Source organism: Hylobates moloch, unplaced genomic scaffold (genome assembly GCF_009828535.3).
Source record: "Hylobates moloch isolate HMO894 unplaced genomic scaffold, HMol_V3 SCAFFOLD_14, whole genome shotgun sequence".
NCBI classification, from domain to species: domain Eukaryota; kingdom Metazoa; phylum Chordata; class Mammalia; order Primates; family Hylobatidae; genus Hylobates; species Hylobates moloch.
Window position 1 is genome coordinate 31,802,642 of NW_026652289.1, and position 14,419 is coordinate 31,817,060.

The 14,419-nt window shown below is 44.3% G+C and overlaps 1 protein-coding gene across 1 annotated transcript in view; it reads left to right on the forward strand.

The window, feature by feature from the left end:
* Positions 1-11,325, forward strand: part of CHSY1 (chondroitin sulfate synthase 1) — a 72,793-nt gene extending 61,468 nt beyond the window's left edge. Inside the window, exon 3 of the mRNA XM_032175552.2 lies at positions 9,348-11,325. Coding sequence (XP_032031443.1) covers positions 9,348-10,940 — 1,593 coding nt within the window. The 3' untranslated portion in view covers positions 10,941-11,325. The remainder of the gene's footprint in view (positions 1-9,347) is intronic.
* The last annotated feature ends 3,094 nt before the right edge of the window (positions 11,326-14,419 follow it).

A 14,419-nucleotide genomic window follows, 5' to 3' on the forward strand; every position in this document is an offset into this window, starting at 1 on the left:
GGTCTTGGCCTAATTATTAACAGACCCACTCTTTCATCTCAAAAGGTCCTGCTTGGGACAGTAAATTACCTGTAAAGCCTACCTAGAAGCATATGAGAATGTCATTTAAATGTTTAAAAACTTGTGACTCTGGCTACCAGCAGTTACGGTCTCTTGACATTTAGACAACGCTTACTTTCTTTGAACCACTTTTCAGGACAAAAGGGTGAGAAAACCACTTCTCTGTAATGAATTGAAACACTGCCTGAGTCCGAATGGGAAGTTGTTGCTCTGCAGCAGTGACGGTCTGTAGCTGAGGCTGAGCTATGTATGTGCTGAAGGACAGTCATGTAAACAGTTAACAGGAAGAATGAGGGCTTAATGAGAATGCTGGCTCTCCTTGCAGAGGACAAGAAGGACATTTGCTAATGAAGACTGTGGAAGGTATTTGTTAAGCAAAGATTAGATATGGGTAGTTGATGGTTATTCCCAGCTGGGCTAGAAGTTCCTGGGAATAGCGTGACCTTGGTATTAGCCCCTCTCAGATTTACTGGAGAATGACGCAGAGCCCTGAAACATCTCACAGGAAGGGAGATGGCTTTGCTGGAGTTGAAGGATATGGAGGCACTTTTTATAACAAAGATTAAGGGTTGTTTCATGGACAGTGGAAATTAAATGAAGTCATCAGTGCCACTAAAGCATCTTAAGGTTTCTTTACTGAGTTTTTTTTAAGCAAGGAATACTCTTGTGATTATTAAATTAACCTGTCTATATTGACTTGTGTTTTCTTCTGCAGTACTTCTAACTTTCTGTTTTATAATATTCTTCTAAGTGATCTGCCAAATTATAGATTATTGAAATACCTTATGATAATAAAATCCTCTTAAATTTTGAATTTGGTACTATTCAAAATATTCTGGAGGTTTTTTTTGTTTGTTTGTTTTCTTTTTTGAGATGGAGTCCTGCTCTGTCGCCCAGGCTGGAGTGCAGTAGTGCCATCTCGGCTCACTGCAGCCTCCGCTTCCCAGGTTCAAGCGATTCTCCCACCTCAGCCTCCTGAGTAGCTGCGACTACAGGCACACGCCACCACGCCTGGCTAATTTTTGTAATTTTAGTAGAAACAGTGTTTCACCACATTGGCCAGGCTTGTCTCAAACTCCTGACCTCAAATGATCTGCCTGCCTCAGCCTCCCAATGTGCTGGGATTACAGGCGGGAGCCACTGGCCCAGCCCAAAATATTCTTTATAACAAAAATGTCATTACATGTTTGTTATTCCTGGAGTTACTAAAATGAACTGTTAAGAATCTCATATTTTTAACTAATTTTATAGAAGATTTGGAGATTAATTTTCACAGGATAGAAACAGTTAATAGGGATGTGTTACTACCCTTTAATGCTTCAAATATAGTTTTAGTCAATGAAGATACTGCTGCAGCTTCAGCCATATCAGGAGTAGGTGGGCAGAAGAATGTCAGAGCAGGGCTTTAGAGGATTTGTGGCTCGTTCTGACATGGTCACATAGGATCTTTGAATTCTTTACCTTCACAGATCCTCTGTCTAGTACAATGCAGTCACTTTTTTGTGGGTTTTTTTTTTTTTTTTGACAGGGTCTTGCTCTGTCACCTAGGCTGGAGTGCAGTAGTGCGATCATGGCTCACTGCAGCCACAACCTCCCAGGCTCGTGATCCTCCCCCCTCAGCCTCCTGAGCAACTGGGACCACAGGCATGTACCACCACGTCTGGCTAATTTTTAAATTATTTGTAGAGATAGGATTTCACTATGTTGCCTAAGCTCATCTTGAATCCCTGGGCTCAAGCAGTCCTCCCACCTCAGCCCCATAAAGCACTGAGGTTACAAGCGTGAGCCACCTTGCCCAGCCCAGTCATTTTATAAATGAGAAAACTTGAGAGACTCAACTGATTCAAGTAGCTTGTCCAAGGTCTTACAGCTTTATTCTTGAAATTGTTATATTCTAAACTTTCTTCCAGAGAAATAGTAGCTTTATTTCTGTTACAAGAAAATTGCAATTTAGTATGTGACTATACGTTTTATTTTTTATTTTTTTTGAGACAGAGTCTCACTTTGTCACCCAGGCTGGAGTGCAGTGGCACGATCTCGGCTCACTGCAACCTCCGCCTCCCAGACTCAAGTGATTCTCCCACCTCAGCCCCCTAAGTAGCTGGGACCTCAGGCATGTGCCACCACCCCTGGCTTTTTTTTTTTTTTTTTTTTTTTTTTTTTTTGGTAGGGACAAGGTTTCACCATGTTGCCCAGACTGGTCTGGAACTCCTGAGCTCAATAATACACCCGTCTCGGCCTCCCAAATTGCTGGGATTACAGGCGTGAGCCACCATGCCTGGCCGGACTATACTACTTAAGGGTCAGGGACTTCAACAATTTCCTATTGAATGCAGGAAATTGCCTGGAGCTCAGTAATTAAATGTTACCTGTGTCTTTCCTACTTAATGGCATTCCAGTGGTGAGCAGTGACGTAGCCCATAATATGAGGGAAAGCAGGAAGATGGTTGGAGATGTAGGCGTTAAACGCTTAATGACCACCATTTCTCATTGACGTGCCTAGAGCAAAATGATTCAGTTTCATCTCACCCACAGCATGTCTCTTAAATAGGCATCCTCAAAGAAAAAATGAAAGGTAGGAAATAGGGAAAACCCAAATCACAGCAGAGAAGCTAGAAACTTGGTGAAGTAAAAAAAAAAAAAAAAAAAGATATTTTGAGGAGAACATTGCAGGGGATTCCAAAGTTCAGTACAAATGGCCGCAGTGCCCCAGAGGCAAAGACTCCATCCACAAGCACTGAGATCTTTTATGTGGTCACATGGGAGGGGCACCTGGGAAGGCGGGGAAGGGGATGGAGGGCATCCACACTCAGCAGGGGCTCGCCTGGGGGCCCCATGGCCCTGGAGCCTGGTGGGGCCGGTCAGGGCTTCTCGAGGTTTCCTTCCTGCTCCATTCAGAAACACAGATGATGTATGAATTTCTCTCCTAACCTGGCTTTAATATCTCATTGACATTTTTGCTTTGCATTATACTTCACGTTTCCTGTTCTTAAAGAGCTCTAAAGACAGCATATTTGATTTCTGCCTCTCCGTCTCCCATTCCACACACTGAGGGTAACAAGAAAATGTTTCCCTGCCTCTACACCAAAGCCATTTATGACAAGGCTTTGTACAGAAATTGGCTGAAGGGCACCACCTGAAGCCCATTTGGGCAGGTCTTGGTTAAGGTGGAGGTACTCGTCCTTACCTGTGACAGAGTGTCTGCTCACCTGTTGCTTAAACCCGCATCAGCCTCTTTTAGAAAGGGAGCTATTTCCTTGACGTCAGTTTAGATTTTTTTAGAGATCATTACAGGTATGTGTTCCACCCAGTCTTTCAGGTAGGAACTTCTTTGTCTGAATTGTTTATATACCGTAGCAACATTAATAAATAATAAATTAATAAAAGTAAATCCTCTGGGACAGAGCAGGGGCCACCAGCCAGTCTGGGCATACACTTGGCTTTAAGCTCACTTTCTGTCAGGTGCTCCCTCACCCAAGCATATGTGCATGCACACCACTCACACACACCTTTTTATCTTATAACAGATTTCTTTTTCATTAAAAAAAGAAAATGGCCGGGCTCGGTGGCTCACGTCTGTAATCCCAGGACTTTGGGAGGCCGAGGCAAGCAGATTGCTTGAAACCAGGAGTTCAAGACCAGCCTGGGCAACCTGGTGAAACCCCATCTCTACAAAAAAATACAAAAATTAGCTGTATGTGGTGGTGCACGCCTGTAGTTCCAGCTCCCTGGGAGGTGGAGGTTGCAGTGAGCTGAGATCACACCACTGCACTCCAGCCTGGGTGACAGAAGGAGACCCTGTCTCAAAAAAAAAAAAAAATTATCTATCTATCTGTCTATCTATATATATGTATATGTCACATTTATTTCAAACTTTTAGAGTTTAGCCAGAAGGTACTTACAGCAACTTTCACTGTAGTTAAAACCCTCAGCCTGTTTTACAGCTTCTACCAGCCTGTTTTCTCCATGTTTACCCCCTTAGCACACACACTCTGTGAAAGTAACAACCATAGGCAGCTTCTAAAACATTTTGTGAAATGGATTCCTGAAAATGTGTGGGGACTTGTTGTCCTAGTGTGTGTGTGAGAAGTAATCAGTCATGTAGAGGCCTCCCATGGGGGCCTGCCCTCCCTGTGTGGGGTATGGATGGCCAGGAATAAAGTGTGCAGTCATATTTGGTCTAGGGAGTAAAAAAAGGTGACCACTACATCATTTCCCCAGAGTAGTATATATTTTCTCTTTAAATATGCTACTGATTTTTGCATTTTAAAACACATCCTGGCCAGAGGAGCCCAGCCTTATCCTTGTATACTGTTTACCATGTATAAGATACCGTGTCTGTCCTCATCAGCTGTTTCCTTCTGTATTGATGTCATTCAACAATTTCTCCATACTTGTTCTGTTTAAAGGCCTCACTTGTTATGAATTCGATGTATCAAGCACTGAGCTGGACTCTGGAGATGGAGGCAGTGAGCACCCACACCCTCCCCCATTTGCACATGTTCCCGCAGCTGCTGCAGGTCTGTCCGTGTGGTACCTCCTTGCATGGTCATTCTGGCCCATGCGTCTAGTTTCCTGGATCCTGTCATCTTCTTTACGGCTTTCTTTCCTCGCTTTAGGGGAACATACCCTTCAGTAGCTTCCTGGGAAGGAATGAATGCAAGGTAAAATTGAGTCCCGAGTATCTGAGCATCTTTCACTCTTCTCACTTGATGGATATTTTGGGAAGAGAATTCTACACTGAGAATAATTTTCCACTCCTACTTTTGAAGGCATCATTCTTCAGCTTCCAGTGGTGTTATCTGTGTCTGGTGCCATTTCCATTTCTGATTATTTGTATATGCCCTTTTTCCTCCTCTGGAAATTTTTAGATTGCTTTTTCTTGTAGTTTTTATACTGGATACTTTTATACTGTACTTTTTATACTGGATACTTAGAGTTTAACCCAGGCACCTGACTCCCTTAATTCTGGATCCATTTTTTTATATTGTTGTTTTCCCTCCTATGTGCTTTTTGTTCCTAGAATGAATACTTTTCTCTCCTGTTGTCTGTTTTTTTTTATCGTTGTGATCTTCTAGGGATTTCTTCAGCTTTATGTTCAAACTCTACTCCTTTGTTTTGCTGTTTTGTGTTTGGTTTCAAGGGTTTTTTCCTCTGATTTTCATGTTTATTGTATTCTGTTTTGGTTGCATGGATGCACTGTCTTTCTTCCCTTTGACTATATTGTAGCTTTTTGTTTTTGTTGTTGAGTTTTTCTTCTGTTCACTGCGTTTGTTTCTGTTCCGCCAAGGTTTTTGCTTTTGTTTTGTTTTGCTTTCATCATTCCCATTTGGAACCCTTTTTCAGCTGCCTGATGATCCTTGACTGTTGATTCTCATTTAAGAGTGAAGCATTGAGAAGCTGATGAGAAGCTGTGTAGCAGAGGCTTTTAAAACTAGTATCTTTGCTGTAATGATCCAGCTTTTTGGTTGATGTTTTTGTTGGCAGACTCTAGGTATCTATGGTACTGTTCAGTTAATCCAAAAGACTCTTCTGGTTTCCTGCTTGGGGTGGGGAGTGGGATAAGTTTTCTGGGAAGCAAGTGGGATATGAGGGCAGGGTCCTGCTCAAGTCCCGCAATTTCCATTTCCCCATTATCAGACTTGCACCTCACTACCTTGTGCTTGGGTATAATTTCTGGAAATGTATTTATCAAGGAAGTAAACCCAGAGGACTAAGATGCAGTATTTTCAGTCATAACTATAAAACAACTGTAGTACATACTCTGCTCCTGTAGTGACTTCACAGCTACTTCCTGTTGCCGTGGTGAGCTCAGGTGTTGCAAATATAGGCTTGAAATGCTGGGTGACACTAATCATCCCCACCTGAACAGTTCGTCTCTCCAGAAAATTGCATATTGCCGTAAAAAGCGATCTCTTGCAGTTAATTGTATTTTTCATCAGGTTTAGTGCAATACTGTGAACTTCGAATAACACCGTGGGACCCATATGAAGTACCACTAACCATACTGAAGTGGCTCCCAAGAAACAGAAAAGTCTTGACATTACAAGAAAAAGATGAATTGCTTGCTAGGTACTGTAGATTGAGGTCTGCGGCTGCAATTGCCCATCCATTTCAGATACAGACAATTGATCTTGTAAACAGACAGTGTAAACTCACAGTATTAATAAATACAGTGCCGTGAGTATATTTACTCTTCCTTCCATGACATTTTCTTAGTAACATTTTCTTTTCTCTAGCTTCCTTTATTGTAAGAATGCAATGCAGTATATAATTCACACATCATGCAAAAGATGTGTTATTGATTGTTATTGGTAAGACTTCCAGTCAACAGTAGGCTATTAGTAGTTAAGTTTTTTAGGAATTAAAACTCATACATGGGTTTTTGACTGCATGAGGAGTCAGCACTCCTAACCCCCACGTTGTTCAAGGATCCACTGCATTTGGGAAGAGAGGAGAAAATCATGAGTTCCACCACTCCTGTTTAGCCGAAAGTCTCCAGTGCGTGTTCTAAGAATACCTCTGTGCTACTGTCTTGAAGCACGGTTGAGGGAGGAACAGAATTCTGCAAGCAGACCCACGGGGAAGCTGTGGCGTGACCCAGTGGGGCTGGAGAGAGAAGGGTCAGAGACACATGGGGAGATGGGATTGGCAGCATGAGCTTCCTGCAGGGCAAAGAAGGAACAGCACATGCTTCAGACTGTTCCCACCTCACTGTAGAAGACAGCTTGTAAGGCCAAATTAATGTGCGTTTACACTCTTGGAAATGGAGAGACCTTCCACAAACAATATTACGGTTCTTCATGTTCATTGTTAAGAATTTGGAAATTATGAGCAGATGAAATGGAAACAATATATACTTGAAACAAATATATATAGAATATCTGCCAGAGTTGTTATCTAGCTTTTTATCATATAGCAGACAGTCATGATTGTGCTAGCTCTCAGTTAGGTAGCATGTAGGTTTGTGGGTTCTCTGCCATGGTAGAGCCTTCCTTACCATGAGATACTCAGGTGGAGTCAGCGGTGGGGTCTGGTGGCCTGCACAGTTACTTAAGTCACGTTACAAAGGCTGGCCTTGGTGAAACAGGAAGCGTGGCTTCCTGGACCCTGGGAGCATCTTCTGAGGCACCATAGCAGGTCCTTGTAACTGCTGTGCCCCCAAATGCCCCAACAAGATTGTAAAATGACTATATTTGCTTCAAGGTTTTAGAGCCTGCAAAGAATCTTTCTAAACCTTTCTTCTCTTTGAGTCCTCACATTACATTTGCCACCTTGTAGCCCTGCCGTTTGTACCCAAGAATCAGCCCAGCTAGAAAGTGAACAGTAAGGGTGCTTTGGGCAAGAAGTTCATAAGGCTTCTTTTGTTGTGACCCACAGAAGAAGCAAAGTAAAAAGAGAGATACGTAACATGGTTCATCCAAGCCTTGTGGCAGGGCCTTTATCTTCATGTTGTTTGTATCTGGCCCGCCCATCAGGGCGTGAAGGAGTCCCTGCGCCATCGCTTACTGCCTTCTCTCAGCAAGCCCCAGGTTACTTCTTGGCTTCAGTTTATTTAAAACAAGAGTTTGAGATTTGCTTTCCTGTAGTCGACAGTAAAGCTGATAATAGGTAGCAGAAGGGGCGTGTAAAATTCCATATAAAGTGTGCCCTGTGTGCTGCATGGAGTCAGAGTCAGAGTCCCTCCTCCTAGCCTAGGGAGGCCCTGCTTCCTACCCCATAGAAAACCTGACCACCTTTTCTAATTAATTAGAAAAGTGTGCCACAGTGTGGCAGTGAGTTCAGTGGTAAGTCCATGTGTGCACCTCCCATGTGGGGAGCGTAAGCAGTGTGGGAGGGAAAGTTGGAAACAGCGGCGGCACTTTGGAGGACCTATAATTCCGCTCTAATTCTTTCTCTAAGACCGGACTCGCGGGTGCCCAGGAGGTAAAGATCAGCGCTCATCAGACCTCAGCTCTGTGCGGGGCCTGGCAGGCATGCTGGTTCCCTGTTTTCTTTTTACCTTATGAGAGAAAGAAATAAGGTATAAAAGTGCCAATTTCTATTTCTCTACTATTACGGTAGCTGCAGTGGCTCAGGAAAAAGTCAGCATATGATTGTCCAGAGGCAAATAAACCAGTCAGCCAGAATGCGTATCATCCCTTACCAAGAGTTAGTATTTAACGATATGAACAAAAAACAACCATGAACTTGAAAGAAACAAGACTAATTTGCCAGATACTAACCTCAAATGCTTTCACTGAACATTTTTTGCAAACTATTATTCTACATTCCAACATGCTTTGTAAAAACGTTCATCTCCTTGCCCAGATGTACCGAGGCATTAGGCACGTTCCCTTCGTAACTTGAGGGAACCCATTTTGGCTGATGGCCCGTAAGCTTATGCTGTCCCAAAATCTGTGCCACGGGGCCGAAGCAGAGTTGGTGGAATGGTGAGTCCTGTGCGTCCTGCATGTTTCCCATCTGCCAGCATTTTCTGATCCCCCAGGCACCAAGCTCAGTGCTGGTGCCAGAGACCCCATGCTGAGCAGGCAGGACCTCTCCTGCCTCCACAGAAGCCCTGGGAGAGGGGCACCTTCCTCGTACACTGGGAGGCCAGCAGCGTGAAGAGGATTTTCAGTGTGTGCTTGCTTCCAGAGACTTCACCGAGCCTTGCTTCATCCTACAGCATCCTTGCAGGGCCAGGCCGCCTCCTGCCTCTGATGAGCGTCCTCGCAGGGCCAGGCCGCCTCCTGCCTCTGATGAGCGTCCTCGCAGGGCCAGGCCTCCTCCTGCTTCTGCTTGGCTTTCCCTTAGCTCCCTGGAAGCAGGGCACTCCTTCGCTCAGGTTGTTTGCCTGGAGTTCTTCTGGCTCTCAGGAGGAAGTTTATTCCCATAGATAGAAGCCGCAGGGTCTGCTATTCAGGTCTTCAGCCAGGGACGCATGACTCTGTGGGTCCCTTTCACAGGCGTAGTGGGACGGGGGTGGCATTATCTCTCAGGCGTGCTCATGTGGTGTGCTGTGATCTCAATTTTATACGTTTTCATTATAGGACAACTTCTTCATAATTCTGTTTGCCTGTAAAAGTATATTGGCCAACTTTGGTTATTAACCCTTATTTCCTTAAGCAGTTTCTATCTGTGAATTCTTCTAACCACATTGGACTGCTGTTGATTGGGCCTTATCTAGGGCCTTTTGTGTGCTGTGGTCCATTCAGAAACATTTCTAGTATTTGCATTTTCTTTAGCATGTGCTGGCACTCAATCATACAATACTAAATTTGTGATCTCTTTTTTTCCCGTAACAGATGCAGCAGCTTTTTTATGAGAATTATGAACAGAACAAAAAGGGGTACATTAGAGATCTCCATAACAGTAAAATTCACCAAGCTATCACATTACACCCCAACAAAAACCCACCCTACCAGTACAGGCTCCACAGCTACATGCTGAGCCGCAAAATAGCCGAGCTCCGCCATCGCACAATACAGCTGCACCGCGAAATTGTCCTGATGAGCAAATACAGCAACACAGAGATTCATAAAGAGGACCTCCAGCTGGGAATCCCTCCTTCCTTCATGAGGTTTCAGCCCCGCCAGCGAGAGGAGATTCTGGAATGGGAGTTTCTGACTGGAAAATACTTGTATTCGGCAGTTGACGGCCAGCCCCCTCGAAGAGGCATGGACTCTGCTCAGAGGGAAGCCTTGGACGACATTGTCATGCAGGTCATGGAGATGATCAATGCCAACGCCAAGACCAGAGGGCGCATCATTGACTTCAAGGAGATCCAGTACGGCTACCGCCGGGTGAACCCCATGTACGGGGCTGAGTACATCCTGGACCTGCTGCTTCTGTACAAAAAGCACAAAGGGAAGAAAATGACGGTCCCTGTGAGGAGGCACGCGTATTTACAGCAGACTTTCAGCAAGATCCAGTTTGTGGAGCACGAGGAGCTGGATGCACAGGAGTTGGCCAAGAGAATCAATCAGGAATCGGGATCCTTGTCCTTTCTCTCAAACTCCCTGAAGAAGCTTGTCCCCTTTCAGCTCCCTGGGTCCAAGAGTGAGCACAAAGAACCCAAAGATAAAAAGATAAACATACTGATTCCTCTGTCTGGGCGTTTCGACATGTTTATGAGATTTATGGGAAACTTTGAGAAGACGTGTCTTATCCCTAATCAGAACGTCAAGCTGGTGGTTCTGCTTTTCAATTCTGACTCCAACCCTGACAAGGCCAAACAAGTTGAACTGATGAGAGATTACCGCATTAAGTACCCTAAAGCCGACATGCAGATTTTGCCTGTGTCTGGGGAGTTTTCAAGAGCTCTGGCCCTGGAAGTAGGATCTTCCCAGTTTAACAATGAATCTTTGCTCTTCTTCTGCGACGTCGACCTCGTGTTTACTACAGAATTCCTTCAGCGATGTCGAGCAAATACAGTTCTGGGCCAACAAATCTATTTTCCAATCATCTTCAGCCAGTATGACCCAAAGATCGTTTATAGTGGGAAAGTTCCCAGTGACAACCATTTTGCCTTTACTCAGAAAACTGGCTTCTGGAGAAACTATGGGTTTGGCATCACGTGTATTTATAAGGGAGATCTTGTCCGAGTGGGCGGCTTTGATGTTTCCATCCAAGGCTGGGGGCTGGAGGATGTGGACCTTTTCAACAAGGTTGTCCAGGCAGGTTTGAAGACGTTTAGGAGCCAAGAAGTAGGAGTAGTCCACGTCCACCATCCTGTCTTTTGTGATCCCAATCTCGACCCCAAACAGTACAAAATGTGCTTGGGGTCCAAAGCATCGACCTATGGGTCCACGCAGCAGCTGGCTGAGATGTGGCTAGAAAAAAATGATCCAAGTTACAGTAAAAGCAGCAATAATAATGGCTCAGTGAGGACGGCCTAATGTCCAGCTTTGCTGGAAAAGACATTTTTAATTATCTAATTTATTTTTCAAAAATCTTTTGTATGATCAGTTTTTGAAGTCCGTATACAAGGATATATTTTACAAGTGGTTTTCTTACATAGGACTCCTTTAAGATTGAGCTTTTGAACAAGAATGTGATCAATGTTTGCCTTTGAACACATCTTCTTGCTGAACATTATGTAGCAGACCTGCTTAACTTTGACTTGAAATGTACCTGATGAACAAAACTTTTTAAAAAAAATGTTTTCTTTTGAGACCCTTTGCTCCAGTCCTATGGCAGAAAACGTGAACATTCCTGCAAAGTATTATTGTAACAAAACACTGTAACTCTGGTAAATGTTCTGTTGTGATTGTTAACATTCCACAGATTCTACCTTTTGTGTGTGGTTTTTTTTTTTTTTTTTTTTTTTTACAATTGTTTTAAAGCCATTTCACGTTCCAGTTGTAAGATAAGGAAATGTGATAATAGCTGTTTCATCGTCGTCTTCCGGAGAGCTTTCCAGAGTTGATCATTTCCCCTCAGTGGTACTCTGCTCAGCATGGCCACGTAGGTTTTTTGTTTGTTTGTTTTGTTTTGTTTTTTGTTTTTTTGAGACGGAGTCTCGCTCTGTCACCCAGGCTGGAGTGCAGTGGCGCAGTCTTGGCTCACTTTAACCTCCACTTCACTGCTTCAAGCAATTCCCCTGCCATTGCCTCCTGAGTAGCTGGGATTACAGGCACACACCACCACGCCCGGCTAATTTTTTTGTATTTTTAGTAGAGATGGGGTTTCACCATGTTGTCCATACTGGTCATGAACTCCTGACCTCAGGCAGTCCGCCCACCTGGGCCTCCCAAATGCTAGGGGTGGGCCACCAAGCCCAGCTGGCCACATAGATTTTAACGCGAGGGGCGTGAAGAAAGCACAGTGAGATATGTGGCCGTTCTCGTGGTAGTTCATTCGGCCTAAATAGACCTGGCATTAAATTTCAAGAAGGATTTGGCATTTTCTCTTCTTGACCCTTCTCTTTAAAGGGTAAAATATTAATGTTTAGAATGACAAAGATGAATTATTACAATAAATCTGATGTACACAAACTGAAACACACACAACCCCCCCAATCAAAACATTGGGGAAAAATGTATTTGGTTTTGTTCCTTTCATCCTGTCTGTGTTGTGTGGGTGGAGATGGTTTTCATTCTTTCATTACTGTTTTGTTTTATCCTTTGTATCTGAAATACCTTTAATTTATTTAATATCTGTTGTTCAGAGCTCTGCCATTTCTTGAATACCTGTTAGTTAGTATTATTTATGTGTATCAGGAGTGTGTTTAGTCTGTTTTATTTGCAGTAAACCTATCTCCAAAGATTTCCTTTTGGAAACGCTTTTTCCCCTCCTTGATTTTTATATTCCTTACTGTTTTACTAAATATTAAGTGTTCTTTGACAATTTTGGTGCTCATGTGTTTTGGGGACGAAAATGAAATGAATCTGTCATTATACCAGAAAGTTAGTTTTTTAAATTCTCAGATCAAATGTGCCTTAATAAAATTTTTTTTCATTTAGATTTCAAACGGTGATAGACTTGCCATTTTAATACACATCATTGGAGATCTGCGTATTTGTAAATAGCCTGATGCTCATTTGGAAAAATAAACCAGTGAACAATATTTTTCTATTGTACTTTTCAGAACCATTTTGTCTCATTATTTCTGTTTTAGCTGAAGAATTGTATTACATTTGGAGAGTAAAAAACTTAAACACAATTCATAAAGTTTTTCAAGTTATTTGAGGGAAATACTTCTGTGGACTGCAGTTTGGGAGTGAAACGAAACCCAGTTTCAAGTGCTTCCTTCCGTTTTTTTCTCAGATGAGCTCGTCCTTTGTTCCTCATCAACTCGCTGACTCCACATTCTTCAAAACAAAGATCTTCAAACCAGGCCCAGGCCCCATCTGGCTCCTGGATAGAAATGTCCTGTCCCAGGCCCCATAGAATCTGCATTTTAACAAGTGCCAGGCGTGGGGCTGTGACACAACTTGGGGTTCCAGGATCAATCTAGTTAGAGGATAAATCAACACAGTTGCAATATAACCCAAGAATCAAAAGAAGTGAGATCTTTGATGCCAAGGTAGCAAGCGCGTGTGGACAAGCATTGCCCCCAGGATAGGTATATTTACAGTGTAATGACAGTTAAGTCCCAGCAGAATGACATTGCACTCACAGAAAGAATTGCCGTAATTCAGCCTAATTGCCATTTACTCTGTGGGAGTGTTCAGTTTTTTCTTGGAGAAAAAGCAGAGACATTTTTATTCTTCGGCAAGGAAGAGCATAATATGCATCTTAATGACAAAGTATTATAAATTCTTTCCTGTTTGCCATAGTAACAAACTGTGGGGATTTGGGAGGTGGTGTGAGTGACACATTTGAGTGTGCATCCAGCATTTCGGTGACCTTGGTTAAACCTGCCATTTCCTTCCCTGCTCCCACTCCTGATCAAGTGTGTCCCTCTTCCTGATAGCAGTGTTGGTGTTCATGCAAGTGCTGTCCCTCTTCCTGATAGCAGTGTTGGTGTTCATGGAAGTGCTGTCCCTCTTCCTGATAGCAGTGTTGGTGTTCGTGGAAGTGCCGCCTCCCTTCCAGGCTCGGTTTCCAGAAACGCGGTGGGAACTCTCCTGTAGCTCCCCGCCCTGGCAGTGGCATGCCTGCATTCCGCATACTGGCCTCCAGGTTCCACTCTCCTCTCGGGCACCTGGCTGTTCTTTTGCCCAGAGGGTAGACTCATCAGTTCCACTGGCACCCGGGCCCTCCTCAGCCTGGCTACTGTCCCCGCATCTGTCATCCCCCATTCCACAGGGCACCTCCTCCAGCCGCTGCGCCCCAGGTCATGGGGGCATCCATGTCTGTGGCCCTGGCACACACTTCCCTCCATCTGGACAAACTGACTCTTTCCCAGGATGCAGCTGAAACACCCCACTGTCCACTCCGCTACCACCCTGACCCTTCTGTGGGATGACACAGCTGGACCTCCTTCTGTGACCATGTGGCAGTATCTGTCTCACTAGAGCCCCTCAAGGAGGCCTGGGGCTCTTGTTCCTGCCAGTCCCCGGGCGTATTGGGAACCACACTGCCCTACTCCTTCCAGCGCCCTCTCCACATGTGCCTCCTGCCAAAGGCATGCCCTCCCGCCCTCTGCACTGAGTACTCCTGCCATTGCACAGGCTGAGACCTGCGGCCCCTACTGGGCCTGGAACTAATCCCTTCCCCCTGAATCTCTGGAAGCTTCCTACTTAACCCTTCCACTGTGGCTTCCTGCTTTGTGACTCCTGTGAACAGTATGTTAAAATTCTAGTGTGTAATGTGGCTGAAGAAGGGGAGAAGGGCACAATCACAAAAGCATGAAGGGGAACCTCCCTCCTTCTTCCCAGCGCCAGCTCAGGACTTCCCACAAAGAGCCACCAAGTTTGTCCTGGCCAGGAAG